Consider the following 20937-nt stretch of genomic DNA (forward strand, 5'->3'; position numbering starts at 1 on the left):
AAATTTCATCAAAATGGGAGAGGGTCGAGTGGGGAGCTTGTCTAAATTTGGCCACTTGACGTGGAACGACCCAAATACGTGAATGTCGCACAGTGTGACCGTTTCAGAATGTTCTTAATGTTATTTGTGCAATTCACATTTCAAAATGACAATAAGCACTACACATGTTGTGTGACAATGCGTAAAGAAAATTATTGGACAGGACCAAAAGTACAAGTTTTTTTCATTTCCAGAGGAAGAAAAATTTCTAGTAAATGGAAATGGGCTATCACAAGGGGAAATTTAAGTATCAGTAAAACAACAAAGCTGCATCACTTAAGTTGCTTTATAATTATGATTTTGTAGGAAGTCAATTACATAAAGCATAACCTTAACTTTACAAATAATTTTGTACTTACTGTTTTACTATTTTGGCAGTATTTTACTATCATCATCATATATCTTTAAGTTTTTGTATTGTGAGATTGAAACTGAACACAAGGCTCTAAATAATCTCTTTGCCAGGATTTAATCCATGCAGGTTCGCATTTTGATTTACCACAAATTTTTCAATATGCCATCATTGAATACACAGAAGTTAACTGGACACTAACACCAATTTATTGTTGGTTTGGCACGTACCACTTTTCTGGAAATTTTTGTTTATGGGTCAATCCATAACAAATGGTGCAAGAAAAAAATAATTGGTTGCTTGACCATCTCATAAAAAATTTATATTTGCTGGGTGAAATCCCCATTGTTTAGTATCCACAAAAATATTTTTTTAAAAATTGTTTATTATTTTGAAATGGAGGCCACATTTCTTCCAGGCCGCATGCAGTTTTTCGTATTTGCAAGCATGTACTTTCTTACTATAATTCAGTAGTGGATTGTCCTCAGCCTTTCAGATAAAATGCATTTAGTTCGACACACTCTAAGCTACAAATTAACATCATTATCTCATAGCTGAATGTTTCTTTAATATATTTTTAATTTAAAGTCAATTTTTGAACAGTTGTTTTTCAAAGTAAGATTAATTTCTTAGTTTTAATATTTTTTCTGCTATTACACTGTATAGTATAGTTACTTTTTATACAGTATTAATGGTGAGCAGCTTACACTTTAAAAAAATATACTATTTTAAAAAATGGATTTTTTTTAATTTTTCCATTTTGTGACCTGCAATATCTTTGTTGGGGGACCAGATAAAAATCTGAAAATTTCCCAGTTAATAGGCCTTTATGATATCAAACTTCAGTATAAATTTCAACTTTGAGATTCAATTGGAAGTTATGGAAAAAAAAAAATTACAAACACGAGTCAAAAATATGTTTTTTAACATCTGCGATATCTAGGCTTATGGAATAAAATATATCAGTTACAGTATATAATTTAACCATATCTATGATTACTTGCTTTTTTTTATTGAAAATAAGCCTACTAATTACATTATATTGTTCTCTTGTTATTTGTTTTTAGTAAATCACTCATTGAACATTTGAGAAATTTGTTCACTCAGTTTGGGTGTTAGATTATAAGTTCGCCCAGTCACAGTTGTAAATTCCACAGACAGCTTCCTTAGTACATTTTTAAGTGGCATCCAAACTTGACCCTTCCCAATTTTTTTAAAAGATGTTCTAGGTCCTGGAGGGGGATAAAATACAACATGTACATCTTGGTTTTGACAGTCAATATTATCTTCGCCAATCCACCATTGTTCATCGTAAACACAAGCCACTATGTCTTTATTTTGAAGAACAAGTTGTACAAGTTTTCCACACTGATGAAGTTCACTATCAGGCGCAGTTGATAATTCAGTAAGTTGTATGAATGGGGTACCAAACAATGAAAAGATCGAGTGTCTTTAATCTTCTGACAAGTGCTGTACCTTCCTTTCAAGACACTGCCACAGACTTCTTGTATTCGCTCACACTGTACAAAAACATAGGTAATACCTTTGATGTTTTTTACAGAATTCAAACATTTCTTGAAGTTTTGTGATATGATTGTCATCGGTCCGGTGCAGACTTGCTTTTGTGACAGCTCGCTTTGTTGTACCCCCGACACCATCACAAGCATTCTTCCCATGGCAAGAAGTGAAAAAGTGCCATTCTACATCAAACCTAAAATCTTCTTTATGAAAGGAGAACAATCTTTTCTTTTCTTCTTCTTCTTTTTTTTAATATATATTGGCTTGCTGCCCCATCCGAAAAGTAAATCAGTTTTTTTTTTTTAATGTGCACTGCTGCAGTGTTGTGATCAAGGTAGTCACTTATGACACAAAAGCTGTGCTCATCAGTTTATCTTCGTCTTTATAACAGAATACAAATGGATGAACTGTGGCCTGTTTGTTTACCCAGTGGTGCCCTTGTACTTCATCTTGAACAACAAAGGAATAATTTTCCGAAAAGTCAGCAAGTACTAAGCATTCATCAGCTGCCAAGGTTTGCTTTTTGCCTTTCAAAAATTTACTTTGAGCTTTTGGAATAAAATGATGCACTTTCAGATTTTCAAGGTTACCCACCAACACTTCAAAAAACTGTTTTCGTGATTTTTATGACTGTCACCATTTCAGTTCTGTCTTGTGTGTCACCCATTGTATTGTCAGGCATCAAATCGCCTTCTTTGGATTCATCAAACGTGTCAAGTAAGGCTTGTTTGCCTGGGCAATCTTCACATTTTCCCTTGGTCACACAACTTTAACTGTCAATATTGCATACCATAACATCCAAAAGGTGTTTATAGTCAACTCTAAGATTGGGCCCATCTATCATCAACTTTACATTCTGGTGATACAAAAAAACACAAACATTATGGGTGCCAAATGCCCCTGCAACAATACACCATCTTGGTCTCAACTCGCAAAACTTTGATCTTCCAATTTTAATGTCAGGATTTTCTTTTTTAAATTCAGTGAACAGTTCATTTAAATTACACAATATTAACCTTTTTTGTCTTTGAATCTTAGAACCATTTTCTTTCACAGAAACACAGCCTTTTTTGCCAGACGTCAAACAGCTGTTATTGCCATCATCATAATACTTAATAACTTTATTGATTGTGTTTTCATATAACAAATTAGATGCACTTTTCTTTTGTAATGCTGGTAAAATTCCCTGTTCTTTTAGTAATTGCCTTGTTAACTTAATAAGATGTTCTGACACATTAAATTCTTCACTACCTGTTGCTCAACTCCAAGAATTCGGCAGTAAACTGATAATCTTAATTTTATCCTCTTTGTTTGAAGTACTGCATTTAGTTTTTTGTTTTTCTACCAAATCATCATATTTGGTTGGTGAAGTTTTAGAACTTCCATCTGTTTTAGTACAAATTGTATTTTGAAATGTAACTCCCAAATTCTTTTTGACTGTATCTGCCACTTTCTCAATTTTTGTATTCAAGGCACTTGGTCTTTTATTTTGACTTAGTTTTTTAATTTTACTAGCAGGCAATATACCCAGGATTTCACAAGCTGTATCTACCTTTTTAATGGTTGCTGATAAAGTCACAAAATTCTGTATCTGAAGTTTCATTACCTTTCTCTTGTGAATTACAAATATCTTAGAATAACATGTTGGACACAATGATTTTTCTGGTATGAGATTGACAAAAGGGCTTTTATTTTTAGAATAATGATCAAATGTTGTTTCTCACAGACCTTTTGTTATAGGTTTCTTATGTTTCTCAAAAGGGTCCATGCAAGACTGACCAAAAAGGTGATGAAATTTTTTTAAGTATTTCATATCATGGTACTTGCATGTTAATTTGACCTCAGGACTTACTCTTAAGTAAAACAACATTTTTTCTTCTTCACTGTAATCTTTGATTATGGTTATATCTTTAGGTTGTACTCCATACACACTTTTATGACATGCTACATTAATAACAACACAACAGAACACTGAGACACCATTTTCAACTGCACACTTCAAGAACCGTCAAACGGGGTTATTTCGGACACCGGGGCGAATTCAGACAGTATACCTTATTTACTCTTTGCCACTGCAAAGAAACAAAGAGTTACTTATTTTAACGTTCGTTAACCAGTTATTTTAAGCGCAAGATCGCATTTATCGCTTTCCACAACTTTCATTTTGCGTCAATTGTTTCCCTAGGTGAATAATTGACGAACAGTCTCAGTGTTAAAAATCCATGCATCATTGTAAAGTAGAAACTTTCTACTGTTGTATCCAGCGGGAAGTTATTGTAACCGTAATTGTCGACGCACTCAGTAGCTAATAGCATTGAGACAATTTTGTACAAGTTTGTCGAATTTCTCGTGCAAAGTTATAAAATAATGACAGTTTTTGTAAAACTGTGTAGTGTGTGGGGTGATTTCAGACAATGCCAAGAATGTATAAGAGGAGGAGAGGTGCTACAGTACAGTGTAATAATGACCCGGAACTTTTAGATAAAGCCGCTTGTGATATTCAGAGTGGTAAATTATCATACAGAAAAGAGTGTGATTTGTATTGTATACCTAAATCAACCCTACAAAATAAAGTGGAGGAAGCACATCCGAAAAAAATGGGAGTACAGCTGGTGCTAAATAAAGAAGAAGAAATGTCGAAGCAAGGTATCTTGAGGGCTGCACATTGAGGATTTCCCTTCACTAGATTGCACAATAGATATTTAGTTAAAGGCTACCTTCATAAATCTGGCTGAAAAGAGAAGAAATTTTGTAATAATTTGCCTGGAGAAGAATGGGTGCATTTATTCCTCTAACGGCAGTCAGAAGATCTTTCCATTTGCTTAAGCGAAAATATTAAACGAGCTCGTGCAGAAGTGAAGAAAGAGACTGTTAAGATGTTTTTCTCCAATATCAAGGCAATGCTGGAAAATCTCCCACCTAGCAATATGATCAACTATGATGAAACCATGAGTCCGTATCACTTATTCGTAACAAAGGGCTACCTTAAAATGTATAAAATGTCACCAAAATCAAATAAAAAGCATGTAGAATTTAAAAAAAGGGCAGTAATTGTCCGAATTCATCCTCTATATACTGTAACTTCGAACAGAGATTTAAAAAACACGTGTCCAAAATCACCCCAATCCATGGGGTGACTTCAGGCACTTTATTCAACTGCCTAAGATAAATATAACTACACATACACTTTCTGGTTCTGGGATATTTTATTCGTTACACATATACCCTACCACTTCCATAACAAGCAATTTAATCTAACGATATATAGGAAAGTTACAATCAAATAACGACAAAACCGACCAAAACCACCCCGTTTGACGGAACTTCTAACTAAATATGCGTGAGTAGACAATTGTTAGTGTAAGGCGGAAGACAACAATCAGACTTGTACAAGCTTGCAGATGCAATTGTTAGCCTGCTGAAACAATTACCACAGCACTGATTCAACAAATAATCATTAGCTAGTGTAATGTGGTGTTACATTATGCAATTAGTATACTTTATTTGATTAGCCTACTAGATATCGTAGATGCTAAAAGACGTATTTTTGACTCGTGTTTGTAATCTTTTCTCCATAACTTCCGACTGATCTCAAAGTTGAAATTTATACTGAAGTTTGATATCATAAAGGCCTATTAATTGGTAAATTTTCAGGTTTTTGTCTGGTCCCCCAACAAAGATATTGCAGGCCACAAATTGGAAAAATTAAAAAAAAACATTTTTTAAAATAGTGTATTTTTTAAAGTGTAAGCTGCTCACCATTGATACTCTATAAAAAGTAACTATACTATACAGTGTAATATCAGAAAAAATATTAAAGCTGAGAAATTAATCTTTCTTTGGAAAACTACAGTTCAAAAATTGAGTTTTTTTAAATTTGTGGCTGATAACTTTGAACTATCAAAAAAATATTAAAGAATACATTCAGCTAAGTGATAATGATGTTAATTTGTAGCCCAGAGCGTGTTGAACTAAATTCATTTTATCTGAAATGCTTAGGACAATCCCCTACTGAATAATTGTAAAAAATGTAGATGCTTGCAAATACAAAAAAACTCATGTAGCCTGGAACAAATATGGTCGCCATTTCAAAATAATAAACAATAAATTTAAAAATATATATATTTTTGTTACTACTAAACATTGGGGGAATTCGCTCAGCAAATATAAAATTTTTCTCAGATGGTCAAGCAACCAGTGCTGGACCACTTGGTACAGACTGATCCTTACAACATGTTTCCCACTCCATTTTAGTTGCTTGCTTGCCGTGAAAGTCAAGCTTGATATGGAGTTCACTAGATATGAAAGTGAAACCTGATACAGAGCAAGAGTGTATCACTGTGTGCTTTGGCTGCTCCACAAAACATGTTTAGAGATACTGTTTTGTTACTGATTTAGAATGCTGCATATCTGAGCTGCACATATTTTTACAACACTAGGGGTGAAATTGATTCTTAGTAATCCTGAAAGGCAGCCACACCTTTCTTCTGGGAAAGGCAACTTCACCCACCACAAGTGCTGCTCATTTTTCAGACAGACTATACCTCCCTCGCATTTCCCGTCAAGTTTTCTCTCATGAGAACACAAAATACACTCCTAGCAATGGAAAAAAGAACACATTGACACCGGTGTGTCAGACCCACCATACTTGCTCCGGACACTGCGAGAGGGCTGTACAAGCAATGATCACACGCACGGCACAGCGGACACACCAGGAACCGCGGTGTTGGCCGTCGAATAGCGCTAGCTGCGCAGCATTTGTGCACCGCCGCCGTCAGTGTCAGCCAGTTTGCCGTGGCATACGGAGCTCCATCGCAGTCTTTAACACTGGTAGCATGCCGCGACAGCGTGGACGTGAACCGTATGTGCAGCTGACAGACTTTGAGCGAGGGCGTATAGTGGGCATGCGGGAGGCCGGGTGGACGTACCGCCGAATTGCTCAACACGTGGGGCGTGAGGTCTCCACAGTACATCGATGTTGTCGCCAGTGGTCGGCGGAAGGTGCACGTGCCCGTCGACCTGGGACCGGACCGCAGCGACGCACGGATGCACGCCAAGACCGTAGGATCCTACGCAGTGCCGTAGGGGACCGCACCGCCACTTCCCAGCAAATTAGGGACACTGTTGCTCCTGGGGTATCGGCGAGGACCATTCGCAACCGTCTCCATGAAGCTGGGCTACGGTCCCGCACACCGTTAGGCCGTCTTCCGCTCACACCCCAACATCATGCAGCCCGCCTCCAGTGGTGTCACGACAGGCGTGAATGGAGGGACGAATGGAGACGTGTCGTCTTCAGCGATGAGAGTCGCTTCTGCCTTGGTGCCAATGATGGTCGTATGCGTGTTTGGCGCCGTGCAGGTGAGCGCCACAATCAGGACTGCATACGACCAAGGCACACAGGGCCAACACCCGGCATCATGGTGTGGGGAGTGATCTCCTACACTGGCCGTACACCACTGGTGATCGTCGAGGGGACACTGAATAGTGCACGGTACATCCAAACCGTCATCGAACCCATCGTTCTACCATTCCTAGACCGGCAAGGGAACTTGCTGTTCCAACAGGACAATGCACGTCCGCATGTATCCCGTGCCACCCAACGTGCTCTAGAAGGTGTAAGTCAACTACCCTGGCCAGCAAGATCTCCGGATCTGTCCCCCATTGAGCATGTTTGGGACTGGATGAAGCGTCATCTCACGCGGTCTGCACGTCCAGCACGAACGCTGGTCCAACTGAGGCGCCAGGTGGAAATGGCATGGCAAGCCGTTCCACAGGACTACATCCAGCATCTCTACGATCGTCCCCATGGGAGAATAGCAGCCTGCATTGCTGCGAAAGGTGGATATACACTGTACTAGTGCCGACATTGTGCATGCTCTGTTGCCTGTGTCTATGTGCCTGTGGTTCTGTCAGTGTGATCATGTGATGTATCTGACCCCAGGAATGTGTCAATAAAGTTTCTCCTTCCTGGGACAATGAATTCACGGTGTTCTTATTTCAATTTCCAGGAGTGTAACTTCACTCTGGGGCTTTGTTTACACAACGTATTTATTAAATAATTATTTATTTTTGTATTAATCAGGCGTTGTAAATAAGAGAGCTTATTGCCAAAAATAAGGCCCAGTAACATGGCAGATATAAGTTTCGAAAACATTATTGGAAAAGCAGCGATCTGATAATCTGAAGCATTTTGACACTATTTCACAGTTGCCAGAGGTGTCTTCCAACATTTGCCTCTGCTCACCACCTAATGGTGTAAAAGCCTTTTCTATTTTATTATGATCATATATCCACAATTTATTATGTAGATAAATTTTATGATTTCGGTACCTGTTACTATCCAATATCAATTATTTTTTTGCATTCCGGAGGCATGTTGATGATGATTTAGATATGAGTGATATCAGTTACCAATTACACGTGAGTTTCAATTATTAATGAAAACTTCTTTCACAACTGATAATTATTTTAAAATAGGCAGATATGTCACACTTATTTTCAAGGCAGGCCAAGGCAAATAATGTGTACCATGCAAGCATTCCTTTGTGTAAAATATCCTAATTCAATTCTGTAACTAAAGTGTTGTGTTGTGTCATTCACAAATAGGGAACACTGTACTGTCTTCCTTGTCATGGAAGTTGAGACACTGACTATGCTAGTAAATATGGAGATGTTAAGGATACTGCTCAGTGGGACACCATTCTCCTGTTTGAATCAAGACTCATTATCAAAATACCACTGTGACATGACAGACTATAAAAAAGAGGGAATATATACTCCATAGTATCACAGGTAAAACAATCCAAGTGCATTATGCTTCCTTGTGATTTCATAAGCCTTCTCAGGATCAAGAAACATACCTACAAATGTTGCCTGCATAAGAAAGAATAATATACAGGGTGGACAAAAATTGTGTTATAAAATTTTAACTTTGGATAGCTGATGCCAGTAGGAACCAAAATTACTTACGTTGTGTAGGTCGACAACGCACAATTTATAAACTACGGAAACTTGGCGCCACCTGCTCTGATTGGCTGTGGGGTTGCCCTGTTGCCATTTGTCAGTTGACGGGCAGCACTATGGTTGTCGGTTTACACATACAAACGTCCCTTGCCCTGTCACTGCCCCAACATGATACGCACACGTGTTAAATAGGTCTTGCGGTTTGTCTCCATGTCACCTCAGAGGTATTCACATGTAAGCTTCGCTTCGGAGCACACACACATCACCTGCGGTGTAGTCATACAGTAGGCATGGTGGCACAGTATTCATTTGAAGAACAAGATATGATTTCTGTTTATGGACTAGCTGACAGTAATGCGCATTAAGTTCGACGGTTGTCTAAGGAACAGTACCCCGCAAGACGCCATCCACCCCCACAATCATATACAGCAGTTCACTGACACCTTGGTGAAACAGGCTCATTAGCGGGATATCATGGTAATGCTGGAAGACTTCGAACACAACGGGATACTGCATTTGAAGAGACTGTTCTGTAGCGCTTCGAGGAAGCACCTACAACAAGTGCTCGAGAGGTTGGACACAAAATGGTGGTCACTCATCAGTTAGTGTGGGAGGTTTTGAGGGATGATGGCCAGCATCCATTTAGTTTCTACCCTGTCCGAGACCTAAATCCTGTGGCAAACTATGAACACGGCCTTTACAACACTGGAAACATTCATCACTGGACAAGGGGAAATCCTCACATCAAGTACATCCACGGACACCACGAACGATTTTCATTCAACATTTGGGCAGGCATTGTGGGTGACCATCTGATTGGAGCCCTCCGCCTACCTCTTCAACTTAACGGGCTAAATTACCTTCACTTTTCGCAAGAAACCCTACCCAACCTCCTGGAAGATGTTCCCCTGGGCATATGGCTATGCATGGGGTTGCAGCGTGACGCGGCACCCACACGTAACAGTCGTGCTGTGCGCAGATATTTAAATGAACTCTTCAACAGCCAGGTAATTGACAGAGGTGCTTGTAGGACATGGCCCCCGCGATCACCAGACCTCATGCCACCAGACTTTTTCCTGTGGGGATTCTTCAAGGTTCTAGTTCACCCACCCAGATGCAGACCACACAGAAATGAAGAGGAATTAATGAATCGCATTCAACATGCCGCCAATCACATCAGGGCAATGCCAGGAATTTTTTAAAGAGTTTGGCAAAACATCGTTCGACATTACCAAGCTTGTGTCGTGTCAGAGGGTTGCCAGTTTGAGCACCTGCTTTAAGTAAACAATGTCCTAGCTACAAAAATGTTTCTTTTCAGGGCTGACTCAATTTGTAAAAGACTTTCTGTACATGAACTAACAGCTGTTGATAGGTTCGTTCCTGGTATGTCTTATCATGAAACTACAATGGATGTGTCGGGACTCCGGCAGATTCGCCACCAGGCCCCCAGAGTGGAAGGCTGATGCACCACCACTGACCGTGCGGGCCGCCTTGGATACATTGCGATCTCCGGTAGGCAAAGCATTCGCGGTCATGCACTGTCCAGAGCAACTGGCAAAAGGGCAATTCTACGGCCAATCAGAGGTTGTGATGCTGAGTTTCTGTAGTTTAAATATTATCAACCTATACAACATTACTAATACTGACATTAGCTATCCAAGGTTAAAATTTTGTGTGACAATTTTTCTCCACCCTGTATAGTTGCCTACACAAGGTTATAAATGGTGGAACAATAGAATAGACATGGAAGGAACTGCCAGCGGACTATACAGAATGTACTGTGTTCACCAGCAATAGCAAACATTTAGGTCCACAAAAAATTATCCTGACCACAGCAGCAGAAAGACAATACAACAGCCCATGCCTCTGCCCCATCTCCAAACTCATTGCTATGTAGCAGTGAGACAATAACTGCTGCATGACATCTGTGCTTGTTGTTCCTGACATATATTTGAATGAACTTTTCGAATCAAACTGTATTACATGGGAATCCAGAAGAGTTGCAAACAAGAGACCCATATTCCCTGATGCCTATACCGCTCCATGACTACAGAAGGCAGAGAAATATTAGTAGAGAACTAAAAATCACTTATCTGGGCAGATGCATCACACATCGATCTGAATGTCCACTATTTTAGATTTCAAGATGCCTTTTGTGACAAATGCATGGTGAAAGCTTAAGGAAATTCTGATGTTCCGAGAACATTTTAATGACATTGAAAAGGTTTCTTTGGATGGGTATAAAATTTTGCTAAATCAAAAGGGCCACATCAATTTGCTACCAATGCAGGTGTTTGTGATCACACATTTTCTTTACAGGGACAGTAAAATTGTCAGCCTACTGAATCATATCACTCAGTGCATATAATTCCAAAGCATTAGAAATACTCAGTAGTAGACATCTATCTTGAATGGCCCACGTGGATTTAAAGCATATTTTTAAATGACAACATTTATCCTCTCCAGGAATCCTTGAACTATCACACTTACATGGTAATACATGCACTCACTGATTGTTTCTGTGACTAATAAAGAGAGTGAATTTAGGTTGAATGATGAAATACACCACCACAATATTTGAAGCAAAAATTATATCCATACTGACTATGCATTTCTGTCTAGCGTTCAGAGAGAAGCCTTATATTCTAGTGCAAAACTATTGACGAGACTGCTAGGTAAACTTGGACAGGAAACTGGAAATTTCCACATATCTAAAGTTAAGACTGTACATTACTACATTTGCGGTCATGTTTGGATGTCAGCTTGTGTGTGTGAATGTGTTTCCCTTACTAGAGAAAGATAGTGTAAATACTATTTTCTGTTGCATACTTACATGCCACACATCACTCAGCTATAGGTGAGGGGGAAGTTGTGTTACCTTTGTTGTTGTTGTTGTTGTTGTTGTTGTTGTTGTCTTCAGTCCAGAGACTGGTTTGATGCAGCTCTCCATGCTACTCTATCCTGTGCAAGCTTCTTCATCTCCCAGTACAGGGTTATTACAAATGATTGAAGCGATTTCACAGCTCTACAATAACTTTATTATTTGAGATATTTTCACAATGCTTTGCACACACATACAAAAACTCAAAAAGTTTTTTTAGGCATTCACAAATGTTCGATATGTGCCCCTTTAGTGATTTGGTAGACATCAAGCTGATAATCAAGTTCCTCCCACACTCAGCGCAGCATGTCCCCATCAATGAGTTCGAAAGCATCGTTGATGCGAGCTCGCAGTTCTGGCACGTTTCTTGGTAGAGGAGGTTTAAACACTGAATCTTTTACATAACCCCACAGAAAGAAATCGCATGGGGTTAAGTCGGGAGAGCGTGGAGGCCATGACATGAATTGCTGATCATGATCTCCACCACGACCGATCCATCGGTTTTCCTATCTCCTGTTTAAGAAATGCCGAACATCATGATGGGAGTGCGGTGGAGCACCATCCTGTTGGAAGATGAAGTCGGCGCTGCCGGTCTCCAGTTGTGGCATGAGCCAATTTTCCAGCATGTCCAGATACACACACGTGTCCTGTAACGTTTTTTTCGCGGAAGAAAAAGGGGTCGTAAACTTTAAACCGTGAGATTGCACAAAACACGTTAACTTTTGGTGAATTGCGAATTTGCTGCACGAATGCGTGAGGATTCTCTACCGTCCAGATTCGCACATTGTGTCTGTTCACTTCACCATTAAGAAAAAATGTTGCTTCATCACTGAAAACAAGTTTCGCACTGAACGCATCCTCTTCCATGAGCTGTTGCAACCGCGCCGAAAATTCAAAGTGTTTGACTTTGTCATCGGGTGTCAGGGCTTGTAGCAATTGTAAATGGTAAGGCTTCTGCTTTAGCCTTTTCCGTAAGATTTTCCAAACCATCGGCTGTGGTACGTTTAGCTCCCTGCTTGCTTTATTCGTCGACTTCCGCGGGCTACGCGTGAAACTTGCCCGCATGCATTCAACCGTTTCTTCGCTCACTGCAGGCCGAACCGTTGATTTCCCCTTACAGAGGCATCCAGAAGCTTTAAACTGCGCATACCATCGCCGAATGGAGTTAGCAGTTGGTGGATCTTTGTTGAACTTCATCCTGGAGTGTTGCTGCACTGTTATGACTGACTGATGTGAGTGCATTTCAAGCACGACATACGCTTTCTCGGCTCCTGTCGCCATTTTGTCTCACTGCGCTCTCAAGTGCACTGGCGGCAGAAACCTGAAGTGCGGCTTCAGCCGAACAAAACTTTATGAGTTTTTCTACGTATCTGTAGTGTGTCGTGACCATATGTCAATGAATGGAGCTACAGTGAATTTATGAAATCGCTTCAATCATTTGTAATAGCCCCGTACTTACTGCAACCTACATCCTTCTGAGTCTGTTTAGTGTATTGATCTTTTGGTCTCCCTCTATGATTTTTACCCTCCATGCTGCCCTCCAATACTAAATTGGGGATCCCGTGATGCCTCAGAATATGCCCTACCAACTGATCCCTTCTTCTAGTCAAGATGCACCACAAGTTTATCTTCTCTCCAATTCTATTCAATACCTCCTCATTAGTTATGTGATCTACCCATCTAATCTTCAGCATTCTTCTGTAGCACCACACTTCAAAAGCTTCTATTCTCTTTTAGTCTAAACTATTTATCGTCCACATTTCACTTCAATACATGGCTACACTCCATACAAACACTTTCAGAAATGACTTTCTGACACTTAAATCTATACTCAATGTTAACAAATTTCTCTTCTTCAGAAACGCTTTCCTTGCCATTGTCAGTCTACATTTTATATCCTCTCTACGTTGACCATCATCAGATATTTTGCTCCCCAAATAGCAAAACTCATTTACTACTTTAAGTGTCTCATTTCCTAATCTAATTCGAGCAGCATCACCTGATTTAATTTGACTACAGTCCATTATCCTCGTTTTGCTTTTGTTGATGTTCATCTTATATCCTACTTTCAAGACACTGTCCATTCCGTTCAGCTGCTCTTCCAGGTCCTTTGCTGTCTCTGACAGAATTACAATGTCATCGGCGAACCTCAAAGTTTTTATTTCTTCTCCATGGATTGTAATTCCTACTCCGAATTTTTCTTTTGTTTCCTTTGCTGCTTGCTCAATATGCAGATTGAATAACATCGGAGAGAGGCTACAATCCTGTCTCACTCTCGTCCCAACCTCTGCTTCCCTTCCATGTCCCTCGACTCTTATAACTGCCATCTGGTTTCTGTACAAATTGTAAATAGCCTTTTGTTCCCTGTATTTTACCCCTGCCACTTTCAGAATTTGAAAGAGAGTATTCCAGTCAACATTGTCAAAAGCTTTCACTAAGTCTACAAATGCAAGAAACATAGGTTTGCCTTTCCTTAATCTATTTTCTAAGATAAGTTGTAGGGTCAGTATTGCCTCACCTGTTCCAACATTTCTACGGAATCCAAACAGATCTTCCCCGAGCTTGGCTTCTACCAGTTTTTCCATTCGGCTGTAAAGAATTCGTGTTAGTATTTTGCAGCCGTGGCTTATTAAACTGATAGTTCGGTGATTTTCACATCTGTCAACATCTGCTTTCTTTGGGATTGGAATAATTATATTCTTCTTGAAGTTTGAGGGTGTTTCGCCTGTCTCATACATCTTGCTCACCAGATGGTAGAGTTTTGTTAGGGCTGGCTCTCCTAAGGCAATCAGTAGTTCTAATGGAATGTTGTCTACTCCCGGGGCCTTATTTCGACTTAGGTCTTTCAGTGCTCTGTCAAACTCTTCATGCAGTATCATATCTCCCATTTCATCTTCATCTACAGCCTCTTCCATTTCTATAATATTATCCTCAAGAGCATCGCCCTTGTATAGACCCTCTATATACTCCTTCCACCTTTCTGGTTTCCCTTCTTTGCTTAGAACCCTGCTTAGCCATTTTGCACTTCCTGTTGATATCATTTTTGAGACGTTTGTATTCCTTTTTGCTCGCTTCATTTACTGCATTTATATATTTTCTCCTTTCATCAATTAAATTCAATATCTCTTCTGTTACCCACGGATTTCTATTAGCCCTCGTCTTTTTGCCTACTTGATCCTCTGCTACCTTCATTATTTCATCTCTCAAAGCTACCCATTCTTATTCTACCGTATTTCTTTCCCCCATTCTTGTCAATCGTTCCCTAATGCTCTCCCTGAAGCTCTCTAACAACCTCTGATTCTTTCAGTTTATCCATGTCCCATCTCCTCAAATTCCCACCTTTTTGCAGTTTCTTCAATTTTAATCTACAGTTCGTAACCAATAGATTGTGGTCGGAGTCCACATCTGCCCCTGGAAGTGCCTTACAATTTAAAACCTAGTTCCTGAATCTCTGTCTTAACCATGATATAATCTATCTGAGACCCTCCAGTGTCACCATGCTTCTTCCATGTATACAATCTCTGTTTATGATTCTTAAACCAAGTGTTAACTATGATTAAGTTATGCTCTGTGCAAAATTCTACCAGGCAGCTTCCTCTTTCATTCCTTCCACCCATTCCATATTCACCTACCACATTTCCTTCTCTTCCTTTTCCTACTATCGAGTTCCAGTCACCCATGACTATTAAATTTTCGTCTCCCTTCACAATCTGAATCATTTCTTTTATCACATCATACATTTCATCAATCTCCTCATCATCTGCTGAGCTAGTTGGCATGTAAACTTATACTACCATTGTAGGCGTGGGCTTCGTATCTATCTTGGCCACAATAATGCGTTCACTATGCTGTTTGTAGTAGCTTACCCGCATTCCTATTCATTATTAAACCTACTTCTGCATTACCCCTATTTGATTTTGTACTTATAACCCTGTATTCACCTGACCTGAAGTCTTGTTCCTCCTGCCACCGAACTTCACTAATTCCCACTATATCTATCTTTAACCTAACAATTTCCCTTTTTAAATTTTCTAACCTACGTGCCCGATTAAGGGATCTGACATTACACGCTCCGATCCGTAGAACGCCAGTTTTCTTTCTCCTGATATCAACGTCCTCCTGAGTAGTCCCCGCCCGGAGATCCAAATGGGGGACTATTTTACCTCCGGAATATTTTACCCACGAGGACGCCATCATCATTTAACCATTTCAACTTTATTTTACATATTATTTCACCCACGAATGTCTGTGGTTGGTGTGCATTATTAGTTTATAAAGTATCTATCGGAAACTTAGATTCCAAGATCTTAATTTGGGATTATTAAACACTGCAGTATGCAGCAATAGACATAAAACATCAACAACACAAGGAAGATAAGAGCCTCAAAACACAGCCAATGTTTGACACAAAAGCATCATCAAAACAAAAACCGACAAGCTTGTTAATGGGACTTACAAGGAAACAGGGATTATTGGGCAGGGATACTGCTGTTATTAGTACCTTTAGACACATTAAAAATCTGAAAATACCAAACTACAGTGGGAACATTGGGCTTCTCACAGGAGATGTATATGTAATGGCAGAATGTGCAATGTATTAAAAAATCATTGGCCATTGCATAGTCATTGGCTTTCTCTACTTAAAGAAATCATGACCTTCCAATGCAACGGAGACTGGGGGTTATGGGTAAGCGAACTTGCAGTGTTGGAGGATTTGCACTGTGTGCGAATTTTGCAATTCATTGATATTGAAACTCGTCAGTCAAGTGATAGTATACAGTAACCAATAAGAATTGCTGAATATACTGATTTCTTTGCAGACGGTATTAATTGAATACATTTGTTTTCTATCTGTAGAGTGACAGAATAACTTTTACTATGCTCGTTATTATCAAATTTAAGGTTGCTTACTGATTTTTCTATTTCTCTGGTGACTAGAAAAACCAAGATGTGCTGACTGTATGATGTATAGTGAAGCCTGAGGCCTAGGTTACTTTGGAATGTGTCAGCAAAAAACCTACTTATTGTGACAGACTGACCTGTAGCACAGCATGAGGTCTAAGTTACAGTTTAGCTCAAAGTTAAGTTGGAATGTGATAATCTTATAAATTATACAGTGCAGCAATCAGTCATCCTTTTTAGATTTTATTATGCAAATCCAGATTTCGGCTAGTAGCTATCCATTCTCAATGTGCTATTTTTTATTCTCAATGCATGTAAGTCCCTGTTGTTTGGGTGTCAGTCACAGTTCTTTGAATACTACTGTATACAGTAGGTAGGCTGTGTGGAGAACATATCGGTTGATTGAGAATGAAAAATAGCGCATTGAGAATGGCTAGCTACTAGCCATAATCTGGACTTGCACAATAAAATCTAAAAAAGACGACTGATTGCTGCACTCTATAATTTATAAGTCACTGAGTGCATCCACTTTCCAAATGGAAGGTAACCTGATGTGATAATCAGTTTGCAAGTTGTCGAAGTCAACAAATCTCAACATGAAAATGAGAATGCCATAACAGATAGATGTGTAGCGTAGCCCTAAACATACATATGTCACTACAATAACCTATCTGTATGTCTTATTTTTGATCTTGTGAAAATATAACAAGGTGGTTAAATTCTAACCCTATGTAACAAAATACCAGCTAACTTTAGTTATGAACCATATGAAATCATGAATGAGAATCATCTCACTCATGAATCATCATGTTGACTTCCCTGGATTTATTATGTGATTGGAAAATCTAGCAAACAGCATAAACCCACTTTTACCAGAGCTACACTACATATCAATATGTAACAACAAAAAACAAGTGGTGTCACTGCTCACGGTAGAATGGCAGTATCACTATCTTCAATACACTCATAATCTCAGACAGACCTTTACAGGAGTAGAATACAAACTGCCACTCTCAAAGGATCATCATCAACAAAGGTCTGGTGAATAACACTACCCACACCTCCATCCACAAGAACACCTACACTAACCTCCATTTGCAGATCTTCCTGTATGGAATAAAGTAAGACTATTTTTCAAATGGGGATGCCAAACAAAAATATCACGTGCAGCAAATAAACAGCACAGGGCAAAGTTCTAACATTCAATAACTGTCACATGCTACCTCCAAAGGTAAAAGTTACCAGTTTACAAAGTAATTGAGAGAATCAAACTGAAATTGATATACCACATTACTATATGCACACTTGGCAGTTCCCTAAAACATTGTAATATTAGTACAACAAACACATACAATTTCATATTTATACCAGTCAATCAAGCAAAGTAAACTATTTCATCAAATCATAAAAAATCAACATGAAGTGCTGAGAGAGGGATGACATATGTTTTTCTCGCACACTGGGTATTGGTGGAAATGTAACAAGTATTATGAGAATAATTCTACATTTAACCCGTTGCTACAGTATGAAAACACAGAACTGAAAAAACAATTCTGTGCTATGAATTATTTTAGAGATTAAGATCTAAATGAAAGAACCACTCAAGTATAAGTTTTATTATTAACCAACTGGCTTGTGCAGCCGGTCGCAAGTTTCAAGTCCATTATCACATTGCTGGCTGTGGGACAGGCTGACAAGCTACAGATGCTTCTTTTTGTTTCTTCTTCTCTATTAATAAATAGCATGAAATGTAATATACCACTGGAAAGCTGAGAAATGGATCTATTCAGTGGCGTATAAGAGACTTGATTTCTTTTGATATTAACCAAGTTACAAGCAATCATTTTCGAGTTTTGTTAGGTTTAACCTCCTCCTCCTCCTCCTCCCCTCCCCCCCCCCCCCCCCTCTGAAAAGAAAGTCCCGTCAAGAAAAATCACTCCAAATATTGTGTAGTGTGCAAAACAATGAAGAACAAAAGTGATTTGCAATATGAGTGTGAGAACTGTACTTTTCTCGGGTGTATCATACAAAATAAAAATTCTGAAAAGCATTATCTTCACTCCTCATCACGTCAATAAATAATAACAGATTTAAAAAAGGATCCCTGTCAAAAAAATTTAATATTTTGAGAAAAGTATGTAAGATGAAATATGCTGATTTTCGTATACTTATATAGTAAATGTAGTGTTGACTGTACGGAAAATATATTAGTAAGTCAATGGGTTAAACAGCACCACAATAATGACAGACTGATGTACACAGACATAACTACGAAAGCAGATTTCAGAAAAGTTAAAACGTAAACTAAGGAATGAATCAGTGTTAACGGATATCATCACCAATAATAACAACACAAGCACACAGTTTCCTTGTACTTACTGTTCTTCACACTAACAAAGGCGAATGCACTTAATGTAACTCTTCCTAATTCCTCGACAGCTTCGCAAGTGTAGTTACCAGTATCCCTTTCCAGCAGGTTTTGTATTAGTAAATTTGCTTCGTTCCACATTTGTTTTATTTGTACTCGATGCTTACTGCAAATTAAACGAGTACATCTACGTTTAAGAAACACTCCAATGTTATTGTTCATGTGAATTACTCAAACTACTAATTAAAAGTATACACACTACACATTAAATGCAACTACATTTAGCCTCAGAGGCAGACACCATAAGAATAACAAAAGCACCTGTTCTGTGGATTGAAGGGCAACCGCCAGGTTAAGTTAAAATTTGGTGTTGGTTTGTTCTCTTCAGATACAACTTTGCAGCTAATATTCAGCGTGTCTCCAACCCGTACAAAGAAACGGGCGATCTCCTGCAGCTGTGCTGGGATCACCGGCGTAGGTTGAAAAACTAACTCGTATCCTATGGAAGTTTACAAATACATAATAACTGACTCTCTTACCATAGCAAAATAATGATTTATTCTTGTTACTAGACGAAAATAAATGACTTAAATTTAAAAAGTTTCAAATATTACATACATAATATTAATTCCGACAGAAAACGTTCAAAATAAGTGATATTTACCTTTACATTGACAAAGTATAGAGCATGTACACAACAATAACATAAATAAGGCCATGTTTAAAATCACAGCCTATGAGACAGAGATTCTACTGAAGCTGACACAAAGATGTAGATAACATACTGATTACGCCTGAACTTTTTGGCAAATAAAACTCGCGATTCAATTATGTAAATGTTTACAGATAAGAAGCGCAGAAACGTAATACGCCATAAAGCTCGGAAATATCTGATCGCTTCCATTTGCATCAACGTGAAGCTACAGCATCATGGCAAACACGTAGTAGCAGATAATAGCCGATGTATTTGTGGCAAGTAGTTTTTTGCACCGATATGCTTGTAGGTAATTCATGTATTCGTGACATTTCCTGGGCAGCTCTACTGATTAATCGTAGATGCCTAATGTAAGCTCAAAGACATGCACTAAGAATAATATGTAGTGCTCCCCCCACGATCATCTTGTAAACATTTGTTTAAGGAGCGTTACAGTACATTTATTCCTTCATGAAATTTATTATAAATAACTCAGTGCAGTGAAAAAGGAACGATGATGCACACAATTACTGCACAAGAAGAAAAAATGGCATTCATTACTCCACACTGAGGTTGTCTTTAACACAAGAAGGGATGCACAACACTGCAACCAAATTTTTTATTAATAGCCCCACGACGTAAAATGTCTGAAAGACAGACAGATAAAATTTGAAGAAAAACTAGAAAAGTTTCTCACAAAAAACTGCTTCTATTTCGTAGAAGAATATCTATTATTGCAATGCGCAAAAGGTAGCGGGTTACAACTTGTAACTCGCTTCAGTAGCCTAGATGTTTTAAAAAATGAAACGTCTAAATGTTCAGCATGTAACCTTATTTACAAATTAATTTGTGATTCGAATGTGAAATAACTTATTCGACGCCATTATGATTTATTGGGCAAATCATCCATGGAACCTGACACTAACTAATCACAAATTGGACAACAGATTGCTGCGCATTTCACAGTACAAGACTGATCAGCATGTAACGACTTGAAAATGTCCGCCCACATCTCTTCTGCACAGACTGATCGTTGGGTGTGGACAGGAGATTTCAGCAGATATGAGACAGACTTCAAAGCTGCATGGGGAGGTTAGCAAAACAACTCAAATACGTAGATGTAAATCACGTCTGCCCAGACAAATAATAGTGTGTGGACAAAAGAGCGCCCTAAATCGTCGAACGCACTTTCGCTGTCGCAGAATCACTGCAAACCTTGG

General features: G+C 38.8%; 1 protein-coding gene across 1 annotated transcript in view; it reads right to left on the reverse strand.

Moving 5' to 3' along the window:
• LOC126101020 (uncharacterized) overlaps positions 1 to 19772 on the reverse strand; it is a 92268-nt gene extending 72496 nt beyond the window's left edge. Inside the window, exons 1-3 of the mRNA XM_049911687.1 lie at positions 19688 to 19772; positions 19345 to 19522; positions 19035 to 19189 (exon numbers count right to left, since the gene is read on the reverse strand). Coding sequence (XP_049767644.1) covers positions 19035 to 19189; positions 19345 to 19522; positions 19688 to 19742 — 388 coding nt within the window. The 5' untranslated portion in view covers positions 19743 to 19772. The remainder of the gene's footprint in view (positions 1 to 19034; positions 19190 to 19344; positions 19523 to 19687) is intronic.
• Between the last annotated feature and the right edge of the window lie 1165 nt (positions 19773 to 20937).

The sequence above is a fragment of the Schistocerca cancellata genome, chromosome 9 (assembly GCF_023864275.1).
Source record: "Schistocerca cancellata isolate TAMUIC-IGC-003103 chromosome 9, iqSchCanc2.1, whole genome shotgun sequence".
Lineage (NCBI taxonomy): Eukaryota > Metazoa > Arthropoda > Insecta > Orthoptera > Acrididae > Schistocerca > Schistocerca cancellata.